Raw genomic sequence first — 27535 nt, forward strand, 5'->3', positions numbered from 1 at the left:
GTGATGATGAAAATAATTAAAAAAGTGAAGAATGCTTTGGTTAGCATGGTGACTGATGAAAATTAGACATTCTATAATGCTGATGATGATGTCAAGGCTCAAGAAATTAAGAAATTCATTGTTGATAATGACTTTTGAGACAGAGTGGTATACTTCATTCAATTTACGCAACCAATTTGAGAAATGTTGAGAGAAATTGATAAGGATGAGCTCATGCTTCACAAAGTTTATGAACTGTGAGATAATATGATTGAAAAAATATAAGTTGTAGTTTTCAAGCATGAAGAAAAAAATCCTGCATTGGATAATTTAAAATTTTTTAACCATATTCATTTAATTTTAGTCAAAATATGGGATAAGAGCAACACTCATTTGCATTGTATGACATATTCTCTTAATCCAAAATATTATGCAAATAAATGGCAAACATGTGGTATTGGTCGTGTCCCTCCAAATTTAGACCCAAAGCTATCAAGACATAAAAATGTGTATGATAATACTTTTTCCAGAAGCATATCTTATAAATCAAATCACACAAGAGTTTGAAAAATTTTCATCTTCGAGATTATATGGACCGACAATATTCGCGAGAGAGGAGGATAATATAGATTCTATCATATAGTGGTCAACATTTAGATCAGAAACACATCTTCTCTAACGTCTTGCATTAAGATTGTTATTGCAGTCTGCTAGTTCATCTTGTTGTGAAAGAAATTATAACACGTATTCTCAAATCCACAACATAAAGATAAACAAACTCACCAGCAAGCGTGCAGAGGATTGAGTATATGTTCATTTAAATCTTTGACTACTTTCGCGAACCAATGATAAATACATGTACTAATTTGCTATCTTAATTATTTGATTATTTCTTAATTTTTCATTTAAATATACTTGTATTATATTTAACATTTTCAAATTGGGTTTGTAACGCATACAAAAAACATCCAAATTTAGGGATGTAAACCCAAAAGAGTGTGACTTCGAGAGAAAACATGATTTCAACATGACAAGCATGAATTTATCTGAGCCTAGTATTCCTTCTAATGATGCATTTGATGATGATGAAGAAAATTATTAAGATTCATTACTTCATCATCATTTATGTAATTATTCATGGTCATGTTGCGACACCTCTTTTGGTATGTAATTTAGTTCTTTTTTGCTTTACTTATTTGATTGATATTTAGGTTGATATATTTAATTGCTTTACTTATTTGATTGATATTTAGGTTGATATATTTTATGCATGATGAATGATATCATGACAATGTTAACTGTTAAATTATGACAATGTTAACTCTTAAAACTTTAAAATTATATATATATATATATAAATTTTTACATTTTTGTACTGCCGCATCCCCACACCCAAGGTTTTTTAAAGTGCCGCACCCCCACACCCGCACCCATGTGACATAGTTCATAAGCTATTCACAGACATTTTCATTCCTGTGCTGGTTAAAGACTTTCCTAAAGCATGCCTAGAATGTCATGTTTGGATTTTGATAACTGTAAGAAAATTACTTGTTTCCAAGAGAAAAAAAAAGAGGAATTAGAAACTAGTGAAGTAATGATCATTGTGCTTCTTGTTCTTCTTCCATTTGATCTTCAGCACCAGATTTATTTGGACGAGGTGGCAAGAGCTCAACCACCATGTTCAGAAGCTCGTTCACTTGGTCCTCGTCCATTCTATTTTCAAGTTGTTCCATGACCTGCAACCACAACACCATAAGCATCAGAGTTCAGATAGGAGTTAACAAGTGCTTATTGTTGTCCCATTTCCATATCGTAGCAAGTCAAGCAAGAGAAACCCACAATAAAACTAGAACTCGGAAGCATGATGATTTCATTTGGATGACGGTTAAGACTCACATCTGCTTTAAGCAACTCAAATGGAGTTTAGGCTCCGTTTGGAAGACAAAAATTTAGGTAGAAGTTTGGTCAAACTCTTCCAGTGGTAGGTGTTTGGAAGAAAGACATTGATGAGGCATTTAAGGAGTTGAGGAGGTAGCTACCGCATTATTCCATTGCACTTATGCTCAAAAACGATTTGGCTTGTATTTGGGCTCAAAAACAAAGTTGGCAAATACCACCTCTTGAGGCGGTAATTGGAAGAATTAAAGGTTGTTCACTTTTCCAATTCCTCGACCCCCACTGAAGCTTAGCTTCCAAACAGAGTATAAAGCTTCAATTTGGATTAATCAGATAGCTGTCCACGCCCAAGGAAGTCATATTATACCCACACAGTAGATGCAGTTGATTAGCAACAAAAGGCACCAGGCAGCATCTACACAACAAATCTTAGGAAAGGAGGTTCAGACTAGCAGCAGACATTTCATCCTCTGACACATGGTGAAGAATATTTCCAGAAGTGCACAAAAATTCAAACAAAGTATTCTACTTTGCTTAAAAAAAATTTACTCAAGTAGCCAACAAAATCAGCTGCAAAACATTTTTAGGTCTTTTGGATACCGCTGAACTGTGACTTTGATATATACTATATAGATGTTTTACTGAAGGAATTTCAAAAATTAACTACATATAGAGAAAATATGAAGGCAGTTTAATGATGATATATAAGATAAAAAGATAGTTCCAAATTAGATGAAGTACAATCATCTTCATGTAACCAAAGTGGTAAAATGTTCCAAAATGTAAGGAGTTGGTACCTACACAACCTAAACATCATCAGCTTTTGCTCCTCTGACTTTGCACATGCCAGAACATCTCATCTTTTGCCTATTATTAATCCACTAAATTTTCATCAAGCTCATGCTCTAACAATTTTGTAATGCAGTTTTCTTACACCTTATGAATATAAGATGACCTACAGACCGCCAACTTTGAGAAAACAAGAATCAACAACTTGAGTCAAAAGAACGACCACCAATCAATATTAACGGGTTAAAGAATGATTACCACAAAAAGCTCGACTGGTGTAGAAGGGATTAGATTGACAATCTGGACTTTCTCAGCACTTGTAAGCTTGTACTTTTCTGATCTTTTCAAGAACTCTTTTACATTTTCTCTTGTTTGAGATGATGCAGAAGTTTGAACCAGATAATCGAATACCTGCAAGCATATGAGAAAAAAAAAGAATTTTGGTCCTTCCGAAAAAAAAAAAAATTGGATGCTTTAAGGGGTAATCAGCATCTTACATGAGATTATGAAAAGCATGGATTAACATTTAGCTATAAAAAGTTATAAATCATACCTTGCATTCTGATTGAGTTGCACCACTCAGAGAGCGCAAAGGATCCTGTGTTGCCCCTCTAGATCGTAAATGTTCAAGCACTTCAAAGTTTGTAAGTATACCAGATTTGTTTTCCTTGCTACACAATCCAAAAAGGCAATTATCAGCATTATCTAATTTATTTACCTTCCACAATGGGAGATTCTATTTCAAGAGGTATCAAGTTAGTTTCAGATTCTGATACAAAAAATAGTATCAGAACCTGCTACTCATTCAGGTCCACATAGTCTCTCATTTCATCTTGCTTATACTACAGTAGATATTTGTCTTGGGGAAAAAGAATCTTCACATGCTAGACAAACAACTTTTCCATATACACCCAAATAGAACCAAAAGAAATTTTATCAACAATAAGATCCCACTAATTTATAACATTATATAAAGCATATGCAGGATTGACATGAAGACATCTATAAACAAAATAATACGTAATTCAAACTATAAACATATGTCGTGCCTATCTTTTTCATGGGCAATCATACTCTACATACAAGCAAAGAAACAATTTTCAGTGAAAGAAGATCCAGAGAAACATCCAATATCAGTACCATGATAAACCACAAGATACTAATCCAAGAGTCGGCAAAGATCCAAATGCACATTCCTACATTTCTCGGCATCAATAGTATCCTAGCTTCCTTTTCTTCTCAAAATTATGGCTTCATCAGAAGATCAATGTAAAAGGCACACTTTTGCTAAAGTAATCAAAGAACATCCAAGAGCAAACCCTGAAAGTGAGAGCCATTGCATTTAATTCTCAAAATAGAACATATATTTTAGAATAAATATGTTGCAGTCTAACTTTGAATAACAAAAAAAATTACAAAAAACTTAGAAACTGAGATCCTTGCATTATTATCAACCAGTTCTGGGTCAAACCTATTCCAATCTTAACTGTCAAAAGAATGCAATAAGCTACATAAACGACATACCCATATATACTCCTCTCATAAGGTTCAGTGCTACAGAAGGCCTTACCAACTTCTAAAGCTAAATATCACAAAGGCTTCGGTTGATTCCAACTAAAGAACAACCCAGGAACACTGACTAGGCAAATGAGTCACACGATCCATGACCATGGTTGTGGTTCTGTCCATAGTTACTGGAAGCGCCTTCTTTAGGGAGGGGGAACACACTTCTGAAACGAGAAGCGTCATGCTTCCTCTAAAGAGGGGGAAGCGTGGAGCAACTCGCTTCTCAAATCGTTTCCCTCTTGCTACCTCTTTGGTTCCACTTGATTCCTATTGCTAATCCTTGCTTCCTACTTGTTTTTTGTGTTTTTCATGTTAATATTTATTATTTTTTGCTTCCCACTCACTTCTTTCTTGCTTCCCACTCATTTCCCCCTTGCTTCCTATGTGTTTTCTTTTTCGCTTCTCACACGCTCCCACAATTACTTCTAAAACGAACCCCGCTTCATGCCTCATACTACTTTTTAACACTGGCTTTCCCCACTTCCTCTTCAAGCATCGCTTCCTGTATCTATTCCGTATCCTGAGCCCATGAAAGTCCTAATTTTCTCATCCGCAATGCTCATGAACAAACTGCTGTAAGCACTGATGCTAACCTGGTACCTCAAGGTGTCAGGCAGCTGCATGGGCCAACTATGGAATCAATACCAACAGATCAAGTCTAAGTGATCTCCAAAGTCCCAAAGAGTGCAGCTAAAATGGATGACATTTTGCAAGGACAAAATGCAGCTATTGTGTGTTTTATAAGACTTGTGCCCACTGCCCAATTACTTGAGTCAGCTAGTCAGCATACATGGTTTCACCAAGTCATGTGAGGCACACCATTACTCAAACAGCTCATACATCTGATTTAGTCAACTCTCAAATGCATGTCTAAATCCCAGGCTGTGGGGGAACTAATGAGTTAAACATGAGTTAAGCTGACAAACAACAAGCAGGTTTTCTGAAGCCTATTGAGTACAAAATATTAGGTTATCGTGAGATGTTATATAATCTTGCATTGAGCTCATTTTTTCATGATATCATACATTACAACAAAATCATCCTGATACAACCCACTTCTAAAACCAACAACTTTTTGCTTTCTACATCTTTCTTCTTATGCTTCCCTAAAATTTTTCAAAAGGGAAAAAATTCCCTAACAATACCTGAGATGTTCTCTTCCTGAGACATTTCCAAAAACCAATATTACACACATATGTACAGTTGTTGCACCAGAAAATCCCCGTGGTTAGACTCCACATTACCAAGACCAAAAGAAAGTGTTGGTGATTTATCATCTTCTCTGGAAGTGCATAGAACTATGATTAGTTACCAAAATCTACAAATTATACTCCTATATCTCACAAAGAAATAACATGACCAGCTCACAATAAGGCACACATTTTTATCCATAAAAGATTTAATTATATATATGACAGGGTAACCAATTTGAGGAAAGCATGTAGGGTCCAAATTCCAGAATACATCTGTCTAACACTACTGTAGTTTTCTTCTCAAAAAACACTGCTATAGTTTTGGAGATGACCGCAAAAAGTGTGCAATATATATAGCATAAACATAGATCAATATGAAAAGAATGAAGCAAAACTAGGTTAAAAGTATGTTGTATCACTGACACAATGCTTACAGGTGAAGGAGGTCATCTTATAGTTTCTTTAGACTTTACATATGTTCGTACACATTGAAATGAAGAGTATAAACTGGAAAAAAATACAGCAATAGATGAATATCATGCAAACTTGGAAATAACTACACTCTTGCAACACCACAACCTACTACCAAGTAGAAACAGTTGGACAAGGTGATACCATATTGTTGAGAAATGATAAACCAAGAACCATCAAGCACGGTGCCAGAAAACAAACAAAGTGATTAAGTGATTACACTTTCATTGTTGAAGGATGGATCTCCAAGTCCAAATATGATGGAAGCTTCTTCAGAAAATCACCCGAATAGTATGTCCAAAGTAAGAAATTGCCCAAAGTTACAGACTTCTACATGAATGGAATCACTGAGATAGTAATTTAACTGTAGAACAAAATAGACCTCAGACAAAGAAATGAGAAGCAGCAGTAGCACCATGAAGAGAAACACCTCCTCGAAAGACGATCTCCACAAATCTAGGCACGTAGTAGACATTTTAAATAAACAAAACAAACGGTGCTCATATGCACAGAACTGCATGCACGAATACATGGATGCACCATAAAGAATATGACCATCTATAGCAAAGTTTAGTTGCCGAAAAGCTGAATATACCAATACCTTCCTGAATATAAGGGCTTTATACCCATACTAGCACTACCAATGTTGTCTGAATCAAATCGAATCGGCCTAACTCAGCGCCAATTCCCATCAAAATCAATTTTCTTTCCATTTTCTCGCTTTTATGATAATTATAAGATTTATTGGCTATTTGCACATTTTCGAATTTGATTGGTCCCTACAATTAATTAATCTTTTGTTTATTTCTGTACTTTTATGATTGTTCCTACTTTTGATTATTTATGATTTTTTGAACATTTATATAAAAAAAAACTTAAAATGGCTGATTGAAAACTCAATTCTGAATCTGGTGATTCTCTGGATCGTTTTAGAAAATGACTCATTCAGAAACCGATTCTGACAACATTGGGAACTACCGTTCACTAAATCAGGCACCTAACAAAGTCTATTGTGAAAATGGATGCTTAACACATCCAAATGACTTCCAATTAATCAAATCATGCACCAGTTTCACCGAAAAACGTAATGTTATGATCCTTTGTAGGCAAAGACAATAACTCATATGTGTGCATACATGGTGAATGGTGTTATGCATAACCTACACAATTATAAATATGAAATTATTGCTGTAACACACACACACACAGAGAGAGAGAGAGAGAGAGAGAGAGAGAGGACCTCGTATGCGCCCGGCAGAGAGGTTTCTGGTGCTGCCAGAGTGCACAGAGAGGCAGCTCAACGAGGGAATATCAGGGGCGTGGTGGGGAGTCGAGAGAGAGAGAGTCGGTGTCTGGGCGGGGCGGGGGGGGGGGGCATTAACATGGCGGGTCGGGTCGGGTCAGGCTGGAAGTAGGTGGGAACTACCACCCTTAGCCGAATCCCCTAATGGGGGACTTTCGGCGCTAATGTGGCTCCGCAACTAGGGCTGACAACATTATTCCCGGATATGGATCTCAAAATAAATTACCATGGTATACTCAAATCAAACTAGTTTTTCTTTCTTCTGTATTTGGGCCTCGAATAATCTATATAGAAAAGAATGAAGCAATATGACTCTTACTGTAATTAGGATCACACGAACAAATATCTGCGATATTTTGAAAATATTGTGATTTTATAATGATATTTTCAATAGCTGATATAATCCTAAAAATCACAATATTTACAAAATATATGTGTAACATTTATGATTTTTTTCTAATTCTTAATAGTATAAATTAGTACATCTTATGTGTAATTAGGTCTCGGATATAATAAATAGTGAATCCGGACATGACAGATACAACTCCAATTAATGTTTAGATCCAATATATATTCTTGTGTCAAGGTGTCAAGACAGGTCAAACAAACAGGAGGTCCCTATATAGGTGTTTTTGAAGTTGAGCCCCCGTTGGTAAGAGAAACTCGAAAAGCACTTGAAGAATCATAAATTTTTCAACTTTTGAATTCTAAGAATAGGTTAGCTATTAAAATTAAAGTCAAACTAGGAGTCCTATTTGGAAATTAGAGAAAAATCCTAAGGACTCTTTCTATCCACACTAGTTTGGTGAGAGGGATATAAAGAGAGACTTATTCTAATTTGAACAGGGGTAGAGAGGTCTATATATGAACCCTCCCATGCACCCCTCTCTAATCTCCCTCTTATTCTCTCCCTTACCTCTCTCAAAACTCCTTACACTTGTTTTTTTTTTTTGGGGGGCGGGGGGTTGATGTATTCTCTTCTCCCTTTTCATTCATGACCTAAGGAGAATATGTTTTTTAAGGGAAGGTTGTAGCTATTAGAGCTCCCATACAAAGGTGGTGAGGCTCTGTGCCAATACTGATCATTCGATGATTTTTTGATTTACGTGATTTGAGGTAGGATCTCATTGGCTTGCATGCGTGCATAGCACCAAGGGTACATATGCATGCCCGATTTAATTTTCAAACTTGTATTATAGATAATATCAGTCCTATACTTTGTTTTGAATGAGAAGTTATGGTCTCCAAAAGTCGAAATAGGATTCCTGACCTCATAAACATCCTATATTTTGATTGTACTGTGTCGTCAATTTTATTTCTCTTAATTTATAAATGGTTATAGCTAAAAAAATTATATGTGCTAGATTAATTATTAAAGAAGTTTCAACAAAAAAATTGGTGCACAGATTAATTACGATCTATAAATTAAAAAATCATGGAAGTTGGCTTAGAAACTTGAAAATTTCTACAGTCCTGCCTATCAAAGAACCTGAATAAGCTGCAATCTATAAATTTTAATTCACAACTCCAATAGATTTTGATTCCGATCTCAATGGAAGATTGTTCCAAACATATTCCTCTATACATAATAATTTTTACAAAAAAATTTGCTGGTTTTGTAAAGATGTTGAATCAATATTTCTTTTGAGGGACTGAATTGAATAGGTCAACTAAGGAGCAAAAACACCAGTTTTAGTAAAATAATTATTTTTTCCTACTCTGAACCTAAATGAGACAATATTTATGGTTGTGTTTAGATAGCGCATTCTTGCATCTACTGTGATCTTTTCAGATTTTGCCTCATTGTAATTTGATTGAGATAAAATTTATACCGACCAATAAAATTTAGTTATTGTAGTTTCAAATTGAAACTCTTTTGATAATGTCCGGGTCTCGAAAGAGGAGGAATCTGATAAGTCCTGGTTCCAGAATTAAACTATGTGAACACACTAATGGTTAAAGACCAGGGTGTGTGTATCTTGAACAATATTTGTGATATGCCATATTATGATTATGCACTTGTTGAATAGTAATTGCATATTTAAATGAATGCATCATCTGTTTATATGTTTACATGAGTATGATATGCACTGTATGTTATGACATATTTTATGATGATTAGTTATGATTGTTAATGTCACAATAGATGATTTGCATGATGCATGACTGATTACTCTTGTGAGAGCTTAAAGTTCAAATAACTGATTGGTGCTTGAAAGCCTGAATTGATATGTTACATATGCTCATGTAAATGCACTTTGTGTGTGCACTATTGTGGGGATAAGGTCATATGATACTTTTGTATTGTAAGGCATGTGTGTTGGTATATACGAACACATAGGGCCGTTCAACCATGAGCGAAGGGGTTGTAAAAACCCATAGAGTATGACTATACACCGAATTATGAAAATATATAATTGACCTATGATCTTAATAAAGATAACTCCATACTAGACGATTTCTGATACTTTGACAGTGTATTAGAACTGCGAGGTCTAGCATCCTAAATCTACCTTGAAGAGGGTAGAAGATACAAACTCGTATGACACTTTTGTTGTTTGTGGGTAGATGGTGTCACATGGTCTTCAGACACAGGAGTTAGGGGGGCAGACTACTAGTTTGTCTTATGCGGTAGTCCTTTGACTTGCAAAGTCTTCTTTTATTGGATCGATCCTATTGATACTGTTATTAGGAAATTTTCTCTCGATTGCTGACCGTTCTCTTATTGGATCTATTCAGTTAATCATTCAGATTATAATAAAATACATAACATAATAAATACTCGAATGGTCTCGACTGAATGAAGAATTTTGCTTGAGAGTACCTACAAAATTAAACAAGAGAAACAATTAATTATATGATTACAATCACTTTATATTATGCAGTTATGTTTATTTATTGTTCTGTTGAAAGTGTACTTATGTTGTTATGATATTTAATAATGACATATTATAATAATGTATTTTCTGAAATTAACTATTATTGAGATTTAGTTAAATGCTTATTATTATGCGTTGTGTGATGTTATATGACATGCTTATGTATGCTTAGTATTGTGTATGCATGCAACATTAATGTGTGTTCTACTGACTCGGTTGGGAGTCTGATACCATGCTTTTAAAATTTTCAGATAATGAGTAAACTGATGAGAGATTGTGGGATGTTGCGAGGATGCCATATGAACCTATTCTTTTATTTGCTTTAGATTCCGTGGATTTTATTTACTCTGATAACTGTTTATTTAGTTGAACCATTGGTATGATTTATTTAATTCTAGAATGAATAGTTTAAAATAGTTTGTGGTTTGTTGATATTGTTTTAAATACGTGTAACTTGTTCAGAATATTTAACCGTTTTCAAAATAATGTTTATGCTGTGAATTTTAAAATAACTATGATTTTGAAATAAAAATGTTTTATCACTAAAATGTCTTTTCTCAAATTCAGTTTTAGGGAGTTATTAAACATTGGTGCTTAAATCGGCTGACTCTTTATAGCTCAATTCGGTTAAGGCAATGTCATAAATGAGACCTCATATTTAAATTTATTTTGTACATATTTTTAAGTTGAAATTTTGAGGTATTACAATCTTGGGCCCCTAGGACGGGGTTAAAATGATGAGACAAAATGAGAGATAAAATGTTTGTAGGGCCAATCTTCCCCACTTGTAGGTCCACTTTTATAAAAGGATAAAAAAAAGACAATTGGGCACATTTGGAAGTGAGAAAGATGTAGAAAAAGTGATGTAAAATAAAAAAATCCATACAGATAATCTGACCCTTCCAAATGAAAGAGAGACTTTTTAGTTGTGAGAGTTTTTCTAAAAAGTATATTTTTTTATAGGAAACATTCCTCCATTGGAGGGGTTGGAGGAATGTTTCCTACTAAGAGCAAATTTATTTTTACTCATCACTACCCATCTCACCTCCAACAATTTTGTTAATATTTTCTGACTTTGTTTTTTTCATGCTACACAAACAAGTGAAAATTTTTCTTTAAAAAAACTTCTCATAGGCAAAACTTTTTTTCCTATGAAATTTTCTCGCTTCCAAATGTGCCCTTTAAATATCTCTACTAAAAAAAAATTTGCATGAATTTGAAGTACGTATGTTTGGTTAAACAACGTTGCACGTGTGGCAAGGGTTAGCAAGATTTGTTATTCACAACCAACACAACCAGTTTTTGTATACAGTGCAAATTTAGGGATTAGGAATGAGTACCTTTTATGATACTTGGCCACCCAAAGGGAAGCAAATCAGGTCATGTTGAGCATGAGCTTTTTTGCTCATGCCAACATCGTGGCCATTCGTTTTGTATTATGAAAAGTTAAAAAGTCAACAGAACAATTATACGCTATGTGGCATTCATCCAAAATGCAAACAGACGGCCACGATATTGGCATGAGCAAAAAGCTCATGTTCAGCATGACCTGATCTGCTTCACACGCAAAGGGAATGATGGGGCTTAAGCCGCTAGATGAGTGGTCTAAGTTCAAATGTTGCGGGCAGAACCTCTGCACAAGCTGATGTAAAGTCTCCTGTGGGGGCAAAGAGTGCACTGCTAGCAGAACAGTAACTATAAGTATGACAAGCTAAGTCTAACATGACTAGGTCTTCGATCTCGAGGAGCAGTTTCTAGGCATCATAAAAAAAAAGATAATCGGCAACCCAAAATGTAATACCCATGAATTTTATCAGATAAATAAACTTAAAATTTATGTCCTTAGGTTGTTACAAAGATAGTTTATTGTTTTAATTGTTTATTTGTACTTGAATCTCGGATATCCTATTTAGATCTTAAATGTTGGATTCTTAGTATCCTGTTCGGATCTTTAGTATTCCATTCGAATCTTAGATAACAGATCACAAACATTTTAATTGGATAACCAATAAGAGATTTTAGGCAAATGGACCGGATCTCTGATATTGGATCCTTGATATCATGATCAAATGTGATATTGGATCCAGAATGAATGGAGCGGATCAACGTAGTTTAAATCAGATTCTTAATAAGAAAATTTCTATATCAGGACCTATAACACCTTGTGGGGATTCATAATAGTTTATGCGACGTTCGGATCCACAATATTGCATTTGGATCCTGAACATCGAAGATTCAAATATGACAATGATCCAATTAGAATTTTTATGTTTGGATCCATAATAGTGGTCTAGATCCATGTATGGTAATTCAGATCCATAATGTGAAGAAATTTTGGATCCTTAGATCCGTATTTCTTAAGAGGGTTTTATGAGTACGATGGATCTTGAACCCATAATAAGTGATTAAGATCCATGATAGTATATTTGGGTCCCAAGAAATCTAGTTAGGGTTTATATTAAAAAATTTAAAGATTTATACCTTAAAAATCTAAAAGAAGATCCGGATCCTTGGATGGATCCGGATAGGCCCAAGGGTGGACCCAACTTGTTGTGGCTCGCGGGTCACGGACCCGGTCTAATCGAGCTCGCACCCGCTGGTGAGTAATATGGTAAGTAAAGAAAACAAAAAAAAAATCTCAAAAGTTTGGGTTAAAATTTCCAGGCATTACATAAAATACAACACACATTTCTCAATTAGCCTATATTTTGTGTGTGTTAATAACATTTTTCTATAAAAACCAATGGGGGCGCCCCGTGTTTGGTAGGAGCTGTAGGTGCACGTCTCCTGTCTCCTTGTGGTGGAACGATGCAGGTTCAAAACCCTGGTACGTTGTATAATAACTGGTGGGAGTCTAACTAACCCCAGCTTGCCTTTAAAAAAAAAAAAATCTATAAAGTTCACTGAACATAGCAACAATTTTTCAAGTTTTAATAATCACGTTTTTGTTCAGAATTTTTTCATGAAAATCGATTAGTATTTCATAATATTTTAAAGATAAACACTTTTATGATCCCACGTTGATCATGCTTATTGTAGGCACTAAGGATGCAAATAGGTTCGAGATTTATCCCTAGTTCTGACACATCTGGCCATATTGTGGAGACATAACCATTCATCTATATCATTTGACCCCCTCTTTTCCAAGAATGTAAATTACCATCTATATAATAATAGATGATTATTCAAATTACAATCGTGGCAGGCCATCTTTATCCTTTGAAAAATGGCAGAATTTTAATTCTCAAACAGTAATTAATTTTAATTCAAACTATGTTACATATATACAGGTACAATGCGAAACTCGAGTTCCATATTTTTTGGTCAAATAGGATTGTAGGGCCAAAATCTAACATTTAAAAACACAAGATTTTATTTGAAATTTTTTAAAAAAGTAATTTTTTAACAACCAATTTTTAGATTTTTTAAGAAAATGGTCTTTGAGTCTCCTTCAAGCACGTGTAGTAATTAAGCCTAGAGTGGTGGAGCCACCCAAGGTTCAAACAAAATAGAGACAGTGTATACAAGTTAATTCAAAGTGGATACGAAAACAAATTCATAGGAAAACAACACGAGAAAGTAGAAAAGACATCAATGGGGGCTCGCTTGTTTGGCAGGAGCCGTTAGTACACTTTCCCATATGTTAGACCGTTGCAAGTTCAAAACCCAATGGTATTTTGTGAAACCGGTGGGGTCTGCCTAACCCCAGCTTGCCTTTCAAAGAAAAAAGAACGTTGAAATCCCAGACCTGGTTAAGAAATTAGATGTCACAGTATAAGATCTAGTGAAAACAGACATCTATTGATTTTTAAGTGAAAATTGATATGATTGGATGGGGCAAGACCCAAATTTGACCCGTATCCAAGTATGGATGCCTATAAAATGTTTTTTAGAAATTATACATGCAAGGGGGTGTCTTTGGCTATTCTTTGAAATTTATGAATTATTTGTCGATTCGCGGAAATCTCAAAATTTTGCAAGGGTGGCAAACCTTTGAAGTCTCTCTTGTCCACTGAGGGTACACTCAACTTCGACCTAGATGCCCCTTGTGAGTTTCGAACAATGGCCGTGTCCCATGTTAGGTGATAAACTGCGGCCACCCCTAAGTAGGGATGGCAGTGGACCGGGGATGAAGGGTATGAAACGGGGATGGAGGCGGGGACGAAGGTTAAAATCCATACCCGTCCGGGGATGGAGGCGGGGATGGACGTGCACTTTTCCCCGCCCCGCCTCGTCCCCGCCCCGACCACTTTTCCCCGCAATATCTCCGCCCCGCCCTGCCTCATCCCCGTTTGAACAAGGGATGGAGGACATGAAACGGGGGTGGAGGATAAAATCCATCCCTGCCGGGGATGGAGGCGGGGGTGGAGGATAAAATCTTGAGGCGGGGCGGGGGTGGAGACCTTGTCCTCCACCCCGCCCCATCCCACCCCACTGCCATCCCTACCCCTAAGGAAAAAAGGAAAAAGGGCAAAACGGAGAGCTTTATGGTTAGGGCTCCCCTTAAAATCATGGCCACCAGTGAACCAACATCATTTGCTTTATCACGATTGGGGGCATGTAAGGCTAGGTCAGGTGGTCGTGTCCACCTCAATCCCAGGCCGCTAACTGGGTCGGGCTTAAAGGGCCTGACCCGAGCCCAACTCGAGCTTGAGTATAACTGAGTCGGACTGAGCTTATAACAAGACATGGGTCGGGCACTTATCCAGCTGGGCAGGGCCGATGGCAAATGAAATGTAAAATCCCAATGCACGATGGCGAAATAAAGCAAATAAAAGAACATTTTCATCTGATAAAAGTAAAAAGAAAAATGAAAAAATGAGAAGGCCGAAATGAAGACCTTTTCCTTTGAGAAACCTACTTTTTCAACACATGAAACGGAATTAATTAGAGGTTTTTAGTTGGGCATCGATTTGAGACTGGTCCGGGTCTGACAGATTTGATCCCATCTCTGACCCACCAAAAAAGTCTCGACCCTTATCAAGTGGGTTTGGCCTGAGTTTTCTCTCGAGCTAGTGAGATTAGGGATGTCAATAGACCCGATATATCTGATATTTGACCCGATTGTAAATCCAATTAGTCAGATTTGGTTAAGAAAACTGAATCTAATTAATAATAGGAAGCTGATTCAGTTTATGGATTTCATAATTGAATCTGATGGATATTCTAATACGAGAGCATATATATATATATATATTAGATTTCACATTAATTTTTTTATCCGAATCTAAATCTAAATTCAAATCCAAATCCAAATCCGAATCCGATTAACCAATATCCATTTATTTGGATTTTGTATTAGTTACATCCGAGTGTAATCCAAACAGTTTACTCGCCAAGAATTCCAATTAACTCATCTAGATCACTGGATGTCGACTCCTATTAATTCTAAAACGTAATAGCTACTGAGGAACGCTACTAATTCGTATACAGTAAATAATCCTCCTGGCCCACATGCAGGGAGAAGGCCTGGGACCCACCAACGCACTATCCCAATCAATAATGGATAAAAAAGCCAGATGAGTTGGATCCCAGCCTCATCCAGCTGTCATGTTGGTCACTTCCCTGTGCCCTTGGGACCCAGCACCCTCTCAGGAATTTTCTGGAAGGCAATCCGATGACCCAAAATTCCCAGCAACAAGATATGGTCTGGTTGGATGCCACCAAGTTGGATGACTCTCTCTCTCTTATATATATATATATATATATATATATATATATATATATATATATATATATATATATATTAAGAGAGAGAGAGAAGAGAGGGTAGGTGTTTGAGCATTAGGGGCTTAGGATATTTTCTTGATGAACTTTTAAGGGGTTTTTCATTTTATTATTAAAATCTGACCATATGTGATCAATGTACTTGATTTTATAAGGATCAGCTCTTGAAGAAGTGTTTGATTCCAACTCATGGATGGGTTTTTACAAAGTTCAAAAAGTCAACTGTTCAAAAACTTTCTAAATTTTAGAGGCTCCAATTAAAAATTTTCATCAAAAACACATGATTCAGGAGTGGATTCCTTGTAAACAAATCATGCCCAACACATTTATAAGGTCAGAACTGAAAAAAAAAAACAGGAGCAGAAAAACCCATCAAACACATATCACAATTACCCAATGTTCAAGCACCTACTTTCTACTCTCTATATATATTGTCAATTTTAAAAATATCATATTTTTAACATGATATTTACGCATTAAAAATACATTTTTTTTAAATCTTTAGTATTATTTACATGTTTAATATAGTTTTATACATAATTAACTGCATATTTTTATATTCAGACTTGCCATTTCGTGGTTACATTAAACAAACCTTTTCTTGATAAAAATAATTTTAGAATGTGACCACCGGAACACACAAGCACCTCCACCAATAATGCTTAAGACCAATCAAAAGAAACAAGTGGGTACCACGAGTTAGATGATGCTTGCATCCACAAACTGCTGGCTAGCCCCATCCTAAGTTGCTAACGAAACTGCTGCTTTGCAAATCCACACTTGCACCATATGCATCACTAATAAAAAATAGGAAGATTTTTTTTTATGATGAGGAATCCTAGCTGACAACTGGGTCGGGCTCACCTCCTACAATACAAGGTTAACCCCAGCTGGGGTCACCAAAGTTATGGAAACCTGTTTTGCAGAAAAAATATCATGCAAGCAGCTGGGCCAGACCCCATAATTAACTTCATTGAAAATATAGTTCTTGCTTCCAACATATATCGAGGAGAAACAACCATTTCTGGTTCGGACTTCTACAGAGAGGTGACACGTTGACCATATCCCTGTTTTGGTGTCTGCTGCGTAAAAACTTCATGAGTACTCCCCTCCCCTCCCCCCTTTGCCCACTGAGAATAGTTTTCTAACATAAAGGCTTGCTATAAAAGTATAATTCAAGAGAAAAGGACCCATTGTATTGGAAATACTTCAAAAAGTTATGCAAGGGCATCTTGTACCGCATGGATGAGTTAAGGCGATGTGATGCAAAGAATCAAGAAATCATTGGTTCTTCAGAAAACTCAGTGACAACAGGAACATGAAAAAGGATTTAGAAAACCCAGGATTTTCAATGGCACTAAGGGTACTTTTGGTTCCATCTCATGAGATTTAGAAAGTAAATCTCATTTGAGCAGCACCCCAAAAGCAACCAAATGTAAAAAGTGAGTTGTGCACAGCACCCCCAAAAGCAATTCTTTGCAAATGAGAGACCTCATGAGATTTAGAAAGTGAATCTCATTGACACAGTACCTCAAAAGCAACCTAACGTACCCTAAAATGCAACTATGGTTGATGCTAAACACTCCACAATTTCCTGCATGTTTAGGAATACCATTACTAGTCTGAGTCGAGAAAATTCTGGATTTTCAAAGATGTTCACGTTACAGCTAATGATTAGGGGAAGCAATGCCAGGCATAGTTGTTTCATGCAGAAGCCTACAATAAGCCTAAAATGAGAGAAGTGGGGAAACATAAAAAAACACTCCACAATGCGGTCATATTCTTCCAGCCTGGAATCAAAATCCAAAAGAGAGCAGAAAAAAAACACCAATATCCAAATTTCACAAAGACAACTTATCCCAAACAATTTCAGAGAAACTCAACCAATGCCATTTAATTTAGACTGTTCTGACTGATAAAAACACCATTGAGTTTTCTTAAGGCTTCAGTGATCGGTTCTTATAGTTTACACAGCCCAGATATACACGCAAAACCAGTCACAAGTTGTCTGTCAGTGTTGCACCCTCAATAATTCTGATTTTTATCAAGGATATAAAGGGAGAATATTTGCATCGAAGTGTTTGATAAATATGATAAGTCTCATTGAAGTATAGATGGCAGTGGACCGGAGAAGAGGGGGATCGGGCCCCAAGGAAATTACTATTATACCTTTATATATATTATAAAATCTTATATATATATAAAAGATTTTATAATATGTATAAAGGTATAATAGTAATTTCTTTAACAAGTATTTCGGGGCGGGGCTATATATATATATATATATATATATATATATATATATAACCCTAATATAAAAGTCTTTCTCGAATCTCTCATCTCTCCTTTCTGTAGCGAGTCAGGTGAACTCCCATTTATCTCCTCTCCTTTCCTCTAATGGCGGAAGGCAGCAGTGGCAAAAGGACCAGGGAAACGAGGACCCCGCCTCACCTCGTTTGTACCAGAGATGGAGGACATGAAACAAGGAATGAACTGGAGATGGAGGTTAAAATCAAAAGCCGTGCAAGGATGGAGGGCAAAATTTTGACATAGGGTGGGGGTAGAGATCTTGTCCCATGCCCCCTGCCATCCCTACATTCAAGTACAGCTGTAGCTCAATCATCCAGTTAATGCCAAACGCATCTTCATCAATTATACAAGGGATACTCTAAAGCTTGAAGGGCAACTCAAGATGAGGGTATATCACATTCATGACTCGGTCAACCCTTTTCTCTCTCTCTCTCTCATATATATATATATATATATATATATATAAAGAGAGAGAGAGAGTTGGCGGTTGCCTACCACATTTTTTACCTATCCCCAGCTTAATGCACTTTTGAAAGGTTTTTTCAAATTTCCTTTAAATCTGACAATAAAGATGTGTTCTACATGCATGATTTTAAGGTTTAAAAATTTATGGTCTACAATTTTCATAAATATTCAAGACTTATAAAATAATGTTTTTTATCGGAAAAACATGATTCAAGTGTTGTTTCCTAGCAAATAGACCACACCTAACACATCTGAAGGGCCAGATTTGCGTAAAACAATCTGAAAACACCCATTCGCTCGCAGTAGGCAGTTACCACTTTTCTTTATATATATATATATATATATATATATATATATATATATATATATATATATATATATATATATATATATATATATATATATATATATGTGGAGTATGAATCATTTTTATTTTATTTTTGAATTGAAACTGTGATACGGATGCAAGTTGTTTTCCTTTGACTCAGACACTGACAATAGGCATGCATAGAGTGCAAGGAAGGCTGAGTTTCATCCATAGTATTGACATTCAAGTTTAATCTACATGAGCAATCTGGGATATGACTGTACTTCAGTCCACCCAAGACCAGTCTGGACTAGCATAAAATGGACTGACAAAAACACCTTGAATATAATACAGGGTGAAGAGATCCATGCAGCAAACAAGCCACTCCATACCAGCGTGAGTTCTCTGATATGCAGTGTCAAAATGCAAACAACAAGACCAGCATCTTCAGACATCTAAAGGACCCGCAAGCAAAATCATGAATTTTTTCAGCTATATCTACGCTGAAAAATTAAGACACAAAAAGGGGTGAGGGAGGTATATACCAAAGTACTGCACCAACACTGATGCTGCCACTGCCAACACCACCACCACTGAAAACCAGAAGATGAAACAGATCAGAATAAACAATGCAACACTTGAATTGCAACCAGATGGTAAACATCGCTATTTTCCTCGCATCTTTTTCCTTGCTCTTTTCTCATCGCCCATCTGCAGAAGTGAAAGAATCGGCGAAACCAGAGGGTCTGGTTGGGATACTAGTCTGTGTGTTGTCCAGGCTTGCCGTAGAAGCAGAGTAGGAGTGGTCACCCATTTGTGTGTCTTCAAAGGCCTGCCATTTCTTGAGTGCTTGAGGCAAAGTCATGTCGAGGTCGATGCCGTAGCAGTCATCAGAATCAGGATCTGTTGGCTTCCACTGCTCAACAAGTGGGGATAACACGTTAACAGCATGGCTCATGTCAGGTCTCTGATATGGCTCCCTGGCACAGCAGTGGCCGGCAAGCTCTGCAACAGTTAAGATACTTGAAAGCGTCTCCTCTGTCTGTTCCAATGAAGGGTCTATAGCACTTGGGAAGGTATCCTTGTTAAGATGCATCCTCCTGAACCACGTTACTAGATGCATGCTCTCCTCAGGCTGGGTCTCATCTAGAGCTCGTCTGCCACTGATCAGCTCCATGAGAATCACACCAAAGCTGAACACATCTGCCTTGGTTGTTAACCTTCCAGTAACTGTACGCAACATGCATCAAAGTTCATCAATCACAAATATTAGTATAATAACAAATTTAATTCATATCATTGATATCATATAAAGCTCCTTGTCAATGACCATTCACCAATATACAACTATAACTTTCAGATGTTTTACTGAGAGATGCAATATATGAGCATAATCAACTGAAAACGAAGAAATACATTTAAAAAAAGGGCGTGATCAGGAAATATGCAATATAAGAGCACAATAATTGCTTGCCTTATACGTTGTTTTAGTTTTGCACTGCTAAACCTAATGCAAATCCTGCTTGCATACGAAATTCCAAGTGGGTTGCAAAAGTTTTATCAATGAAAGCTGTTTTCAAGTTTGGGTGCTTGGAAATAGGTTTCTTGAAATCCTATTTTGTTCTAAAGAAAGCAGTGAATTTACACCCTTTACAACCGACTGTTTTAGTTCCACAATGTATCTTTAATTGAATATTGACAGGCGTGTCTTATAGAAATCTTGCATAGCGCATGCAAATCAGAAACAGCATCCATCAATAGGTGAACGGAATTCCAAAAAATATGATAGCAGGATGTTGTTTTTGTTTTGTTTCTTGTAGAAAACGAATTTGATTCCATTTCTATAAAAACAACCATCCCTTCAACAGATGAACGAGATCGAAAACAGGCAGCACATAAGAAACATCTGTGATGCTATACTATTCTCTAATTTACATCAATAAGAACTACCAATCTTAATAATTAGAAGAAGAAACTAAAGCAAGTCTTGCTAGTTTCATATTGAAGTTAATCACCTGCATATTCTGGCGCCAGATAACCAAATGTGCCTGCGAGTCTCGTCTCCACAGAACACTTCCCCTCGGGGGCCAGTCGAACCAGCCCAAAGTCTGCGACCTTTGCCCTCATATCATCCCCAAGCAAGATATTGGAAGGCTTGAGATCTCTGTGAATGAAACTCTGGTGGGCCAAGCTATGCAGATACTCGACCCCTCTGGCCACATCCAATGCTATGCTCAGCCTCTTCTTCCAATCCAATGGCTTCGTCCCCCCTTCATTCCAATTGAAAAGATGCCGACTGAGTGGCCCCTGAGGCATGTACTCGTACACAAGAAGCTTTTCATTCCCATCAAGGCAATACCCAAGAAGCGCGACGAGGTGCCGGTGGCGAACCTTAGTCAGGACTGTGATCTCCGACTTGAATTCGTTCGATCCCTTCGTGCCGATCACCCCCGACTCCATTCGCTTCACTGCGATCTTTGTCCCGTCGTGCAATTCCCCTTTATACACTGTCCCGAACCCGCCCTGGCCGAGGATGTTCTCCTCACTGAAATTGTTGGTAACGTTTCTCAGAACCTGGATTGAGATCACCATGTTCCCGGCCTCAACGACCTGAATGTCGCCCCTCGCGCTGCTCCCCGGGCTATGGGCGTCCGTCGCGACGGTGTTCATGCTCCCGGCGCCGGCGACCGTGATCTTCAGCAGGTCGGCATCGGAACCAGAGAGGCGCGGATGGATCACCACGGTGTTGGGACTCTGCACCCTTCGGAAACCCTTCGTCTTCTTCTCGTACACCACTAACCCCATCAGCCCTAGCAAGCACACGCCGCACACCCCTGCGATCACAGAACCAACGACCACTCCAGAAGACACGGTCGTCCGTTTCCCCTCTTCCTTCTCCCCGGAACCGTCTCCCGAACTCGGCACCTGTGATCCAGACGAGTGCGAGCCGGAGCTCCGCGGCGAGCTCGCCGGAGCAGCGTCCTTCCCGAGCATAAGGTTCCCGGCGGTTATCAGAAGCACATTCTTGGAGAAAGCTGGGATCTGTCCGGAGAGCGAATTGTTCGACACGTCCAGCGTCGTCAATGAGGGCAATGCAGCGATCTCCGGCGGGATCGGCCCGGTGAGGTTGTTGTTCGAAAGCAGGAGCTTCTGCAACGACAGGATCTTCGCGAATTCCGGTGAGATCGTGCCGGAAAACCCCTGGTTCTCGAAGTTGACGACGGTGATATTCCCCTTCGGGTCGCAGACTATCGCGAGCCACTCGTTGCAGGGATTGTTCCCCTTCCAGTTATCTGCGAGCACGACCGGGTAACCCACCGCACCGGTGATCGAGAGGAGGAGGACGATCCTCGGATCGCAGTCTCCGGAGGACGGCAGGCAGAACCGGTTGGAGCCCGGGAGGTTGTCCACGACCGTCCCCTTGGGGAAGGCCGGGAAGCTCCCCTGCAACAGGTTGTTGGTGATCTTGACGCTCTTGAGCGCTGGGAGCGAGGCAAGCGACGCCGGGATGGGGCCGGTGAGGGAGTTGTCCCGGAGATTGAGCTCCAAGAGCGATTTCAGGCCGGAGAGGTCCGGAATCGGGCCGGAGAAGGCGTTCGATTGGAGCCAGACCTGGAAGAGATCGGCCATGTTGGCCAGGACATCGATCCGGCCGGAGAGCTTGGTCCCCTGCTGGTTGTTTAGCCAGAGAAGCTGCAGCGGCGAGCCGGAGAAGTTCTCCGGGAGGCCGCCGGAGAGGGAGTTGTAGGCGAGGCAGAGCGAGACGAGGCTGGGGAACGCGGAGCCGAGGAAGGGAGGGATGGGGCCGGTGACGTTGGCGGCGTTGGCGGAGAAGTTGACGAGGGAGGAAGCGTCCTGGAGGCTGGCCGGGATGAGCCAGGAATGAAATGGATTATAGTCGAGATAGATGGCTCGGAGGGCGGCGAGGCCCGCGAAAAAGTCGGGAGTGATGGAAGAGAAGGTGTTGTTCTGGAGGAAGGCGACCTGTAGGGAGGCCATGCCGGATAAGCTCGGCAGTGGGCCGGAGATGAAGTTGTTCTGGAGCTCGAGATTTGTGAGCCCGGTCAGATTCCGGAAGGTCGCGGGTAGGGAGCCGCGAAGGCCCTGGCCCGCCAGCCTGAGCACGGTAACCCGGCCGCTGGTGTCGCAGGTCACGAGCTTCCAACCGCAGGGATCGGTCGATGAGTTCCAGCCGAGCGAGCCGGCGGGGTCGATGGCCTTGGCGAGGTCGCGCATGGCCTGCGCGTCGCCCGAGTCCGTCTGCTGCGACTCGGCCGAGCTCGCCAGCAGTGCTACCGCAATGAGCATTGCTGCTGCTGCTGCTGCTTGGAATCCATATCTGCTGCTACTGGAGACCATCTCGCCTCTCTCTCTCTCTCTCTCTCTCTCTCTCTCTGTTGATTTTCCTTTGTTTTTTTTTTCGACCTCTAGGGTTAGTGAGGCATTGCAGAAGGAATGGATGTCATTGACGCTTCAATTTCAGACACACCCCAACACTGGCCGAGGCAGAGTGGGAAAGAATGCAAGGTGCACATGGTGATGGGACCCACGTATATATATAAAGAGAGAGAGATAGAGAGAGAGGCTTATTGAAATACGAAAACTTGAAATATGTGAATGGATTTTTTTTGTTCTTTTCTCGTAAATTTTATACAAACGTGATCTAATATTCATATAGGTTTTTGTTAAGGTTTTAAAATCAATGACTCATAATTTTCATAAATAGTCAAGCATTAAAAAATCATATTTTTTTAACAAAATACACCATGCCAAGCGCATCCACGTGGTTGGATTTATAAAAAAAGTATTGAATATTATTGGTTCTCATATTCTAATGACTATAATAATTTTCATGGTTTTTTTGTTCTTCTCTTTTGAATCTAACGTAAAGATATGTATGAACCCACTTTTGAATCATCTGATTTTGATGTATAAATGATATTTTTTTAAGGCTTTAAAATTGATGATGTGTAATTTTTATAAATATTCATGCATTCAAAAATTGCATTTTTTCATTAAAAATGCACAATCTAATAATTGATTTCTAACAAATTCATCATGCCAAGCACTCCACTTCACATGATTAGATTTAAAAAAAAAATGACAAACATATGTATATGTTTTTAGTTTTCAAATTTTAGTTCTTATATATATATATAGTAACTGAAATATGAGAACTAGAAATATGAGCATCATTTCAAGTTTTTTTTTTTTTCAAATCCAACCATGTGGATGTGTTTGACATGATGAATTTGCTATGAATCAACAATTGGATTATGTATCTTTGATAAAAAAAATTTATAATTTTTCTTGAATATTTATAAAGATTATGAGTCATTGATTTTAAAACCTTAAAAAAATCATGTTTATGCATCAAACTAGGATGATTCAAGAGTGGGTTCTTATAAATTTTTCTTGAATATTTATAAATATTATGAGTCATTGATTTTAAAACCTTAAAAAAAAAACCATGTTTATGCTTTAAAATCCGATGATTCAAGAGCGGGTTCTTATAAAACCAAGCATATAGATTACATCCATACGGTTAGATTAAACAGAGAAGAACAAAAAAACCACATTAGTTCTCATGTTCCAGTGATTCTTCTCTTATATATATATATTCTTATATGTTCTTTGTTTGGATGAGGCGGCCGGACAAACTTTAGGGGAGCACCCGTGTCCCGTGAACTTGCGATCTACGTTAGCTTCGGTGCGCGCAAGTTCCGCTTTCTCGGTGATCATGCCCAAGACAAATGAAAAAGCCTCAGCAACCCTTCATCTTTCGAGCTATTTTTGGAAAAGTCTGATTAAGTTCACTGCACGAAACGCACGATAGGTAGGAGCCGTACAGGAGTAGGTGTCACTTGGATGGAGATGAGCTCTATCGGATTTTTTTTTGTTTTCGAGACGGTGCTTTTGGTTTGGAACTTTGGACATAGTTGACTCTGTTAAGCTTTTGTCTTCATCACATATATATATATATATATATATATATATAGAGAGAGAGAGAGAGAGAATATATCATACACTCGTGTTTGCATAAATCTAACCACCAAATGATAAATCTTAATGCAAGGATGTGTTTGACATGATTTATTGAATATACTAAAAAAGTTTTATCATGTTTAAAATATCATGAGATTTTATTTTTTAGATGATGAAAATCAACGGCTCACAATTCATGAAAATAAGAGTGGTTTGAAAATGTTATAAAACATTACATTGAAACACATAAAAATAATAAATATAATATATTAGAAACATGAACCAGATTTTGCTTTTAGAGCTTAGATTTATGTAAACTAAGGGATTACAATACCACCGTAAAAGCGCCCATATGTTATGTGTGATGTCACAGGGACACACCATTTTGTCTGAGTGTCCCTTGATACAAGTGGACACTCTCGAACAAGTTTACATGGACACTGACATGTACAACATTATTTTAATATTTAAATTTTATTTCAATAAAAAATTTGTTTTTTAATGTTAAAAAATTTTAAAACATTTTTTTTATATTTTTTTTTAAAAATAGGTGACCCCTTGTCCCATTTTAAAAAAATAAATCGAAATTTTGAGTCCATTCCGAGTGTCCTTAGTCCTTGAATCATTGTAATATAATATATATATAGGGTAGAAATATAAACAAAGTAAAAATAAAGAAAGCTATTTAATTTTTATAGTGTTAATATTACAATAAAAACGTGAAACTTTTTCATAGGAAAGGACAATTTGTAAATTTTGCATTTATTGGTATTGTATTGACCTTTGCAAATATCACATAAAATCACAATATTTTCAAAGCTCCGTGCCAATGTTATCAGTATCAGAAAATTTATACGTTGCAAGCTTGAATAGGCTGTTTTTAATAAATGTAAAAAACAAAACAAAAAATAATAATAATATTTTGAGATTATTTTAATAATTTTAACATGTGTCATGTAATAATTTATTATTATTATTGAGTCGATATAGAACGATTCACGTGAGTATCGGTATCAACCGATACAGCTGAATCAGGGGCCAAAAGATTCAGGGCTGATACTATAGTGACAACATTGCTCCCTGCTACTAAAGATCAGATCCAGTGATACATTGCAAGATATAGAGTCCAATCACTAAATGTGGCATGTAAGTCCATCCCCACCTTCATCCCGCATGAGTTTTGATTTTAACCTCCATCCCTGTTTCATGTCCTCTATCCCCGGCCCAAACCGGGCGAGGCAGGGGGCGTCTCTCTTCGGTCCACTGCCATCCATAGGGAAGGGCGGGACGCCGTGGCGTCTAGTCATTGTGCTGAGCTCAACCGAAGACTCAACCTGCTCTCCTACGCCTGAACACGGCGGTCACATTGACCGAGTAGGTTGGGCCCAAATCTGGCGACTCATCCAGCAAACCAAGTTATCATCATGCTTCCATTGTCCAAGTTGATTCCAAGAGGGTACACCCTTCTGCGCCTAAATTCAAGCATAAATTAGCGCGTCTAAATGCATAAATTCTTACCCCATAAACGTGTGGAATCTTTCACTTGTGTATGCATTTTCAAGGGGACCAAACCTGCAGATGGTGATGGTTAATGTGGCACATCTCAGTCAGGGTCAAATTTAGCGACCGAAAATCTCGCGTTAATTTAAAAACTGTAGGGTGTAGAGAGAGAGAGGTAAACACTTCAATTTGGGTCTTTAACCTAACAGGATATGGCTATTCGGATTTGGAGTCAAATTTGGATACGGATGCAAAACAGTAAATACCAAATCAAACCTTTTACATGTAATCCAGACATCTGCACGACTGGATATCCATTGGATTCAGTAATAAAATGTGACTGATTCCAAATCTGATTATTAATGGGATTCCATTTGGCTTACCAAGTCTGACTAATCAAATTCTGGTTGGATGTTGGATAGCAATAGACCCCTTGTCACACACACATGTATATATATATATATATATATATAGGAAAATAAAAATCTACCCAATAAAAAAACTCCTAAACCTACTCAATAAAAAACATTTATGGGATTTTTGGGTGTTTTTCGCTGACCTTACTGATGTATTCAGCATGATTGATTTACTAGAAATTGGCACTTTGATCATGCATTTTGGATGAAAAAATGGTATTTGGAGCTTCAAAAATTTATGAATTTGTAGGCCATTGATTTTTAGAACCTTATAAAAATATATTCATGTTTCAGAATCAAATGCTCTAATAACTCATTCCTATAAAATCAAACACTGAGATCACATTTGCAAGGTATTAGGTAGGTTTTGGGAGTTTTTTTTATTGGGTAAGTTTTCATTCCCATATATATATATATATATATATATATATATATATATATATATATATATATATATATATATATATATAAAGAGAGAGAGAGAGAGGTGCAACACAATATCACTACGTAGTATCATGCTTCATTGCTTCCCATCTTAAACGTGAAGAATTTAATTGAGAGCGAAAAACATTATGTGGTGTTGCCATAAAGGAAAAGGAAAGGAGCGTGCGTGCAACCCATTGATGCATTTATTGCCTATATCCATATGTAGATCAAGAACAATGTTGTGAGAATTGTACTGGACCCTGAAATGATTTTCAAAACTTTTGTGGGAATCGACCTATTCCGATGTTGAACAAAATTGATTT

General features: G+C 37.7%; 2 protein-coding genes across 2 annotated transcripts; both read right to left on the reverse strand.

The window, feature by feature from the left end:
- Positions 1–1577: 1577 nt before the first annotated feature.
- LOC149812354 (uncharacterized) lies at positions 1578–19549 on the reverse strand. The gene is made up of 4 exons (XM_089993033.1): positions 19431–19549; positions 3218–3335; positions 2923–3075; positions 1578–1715 (listed from the first exon to the last, which is right to left on the reverse strand). The coding sequence occupies exons 1-4, from the start codon at positions 19547–19549 to the stop codon at positions 1578–1580; spliced, it is 528 nt and encodes a 175-aa protein (XP_089849159.1).
- Positions 19090–23389, reverse strand: LOC149812355 (receptor protein kinase TMK1-like). The gene is made up of 2 exons (XM_089993178.1): positions 20901–23389; positions 19090–20115 (listed from the first exon to the last, which is right to left on the reverse strand). The coding sequence occupies exons 1-2, from the start codon at positions 23242–23244 to the stop codon at positions 19586–19588; spliced, it is 2874 nt and encodes a 957-aa protein (XP_089849304.1). The 5' UTR covers positions 23245–23389; the 3' UTR covers positions 19090–19585.
- Between the last annotated feature and the right edge of the window lie 4146 nt (positions 23390–27535).

This window comes from Nuphar pumila, chromosome 17 (assembly GCF_984573655.1).
Source record: "Nuphar pumila chromosome 17, dmNupPumi1.hap1.1, whole genome shotgun sequence".
NCBI classification, from domain to species: Eukaryota; Viridiplantae; Streptophyta; class Magnoliopsida; order Nymphaeales; family Nymphaeaceae; genus Nuphar; species Nuphar pumila.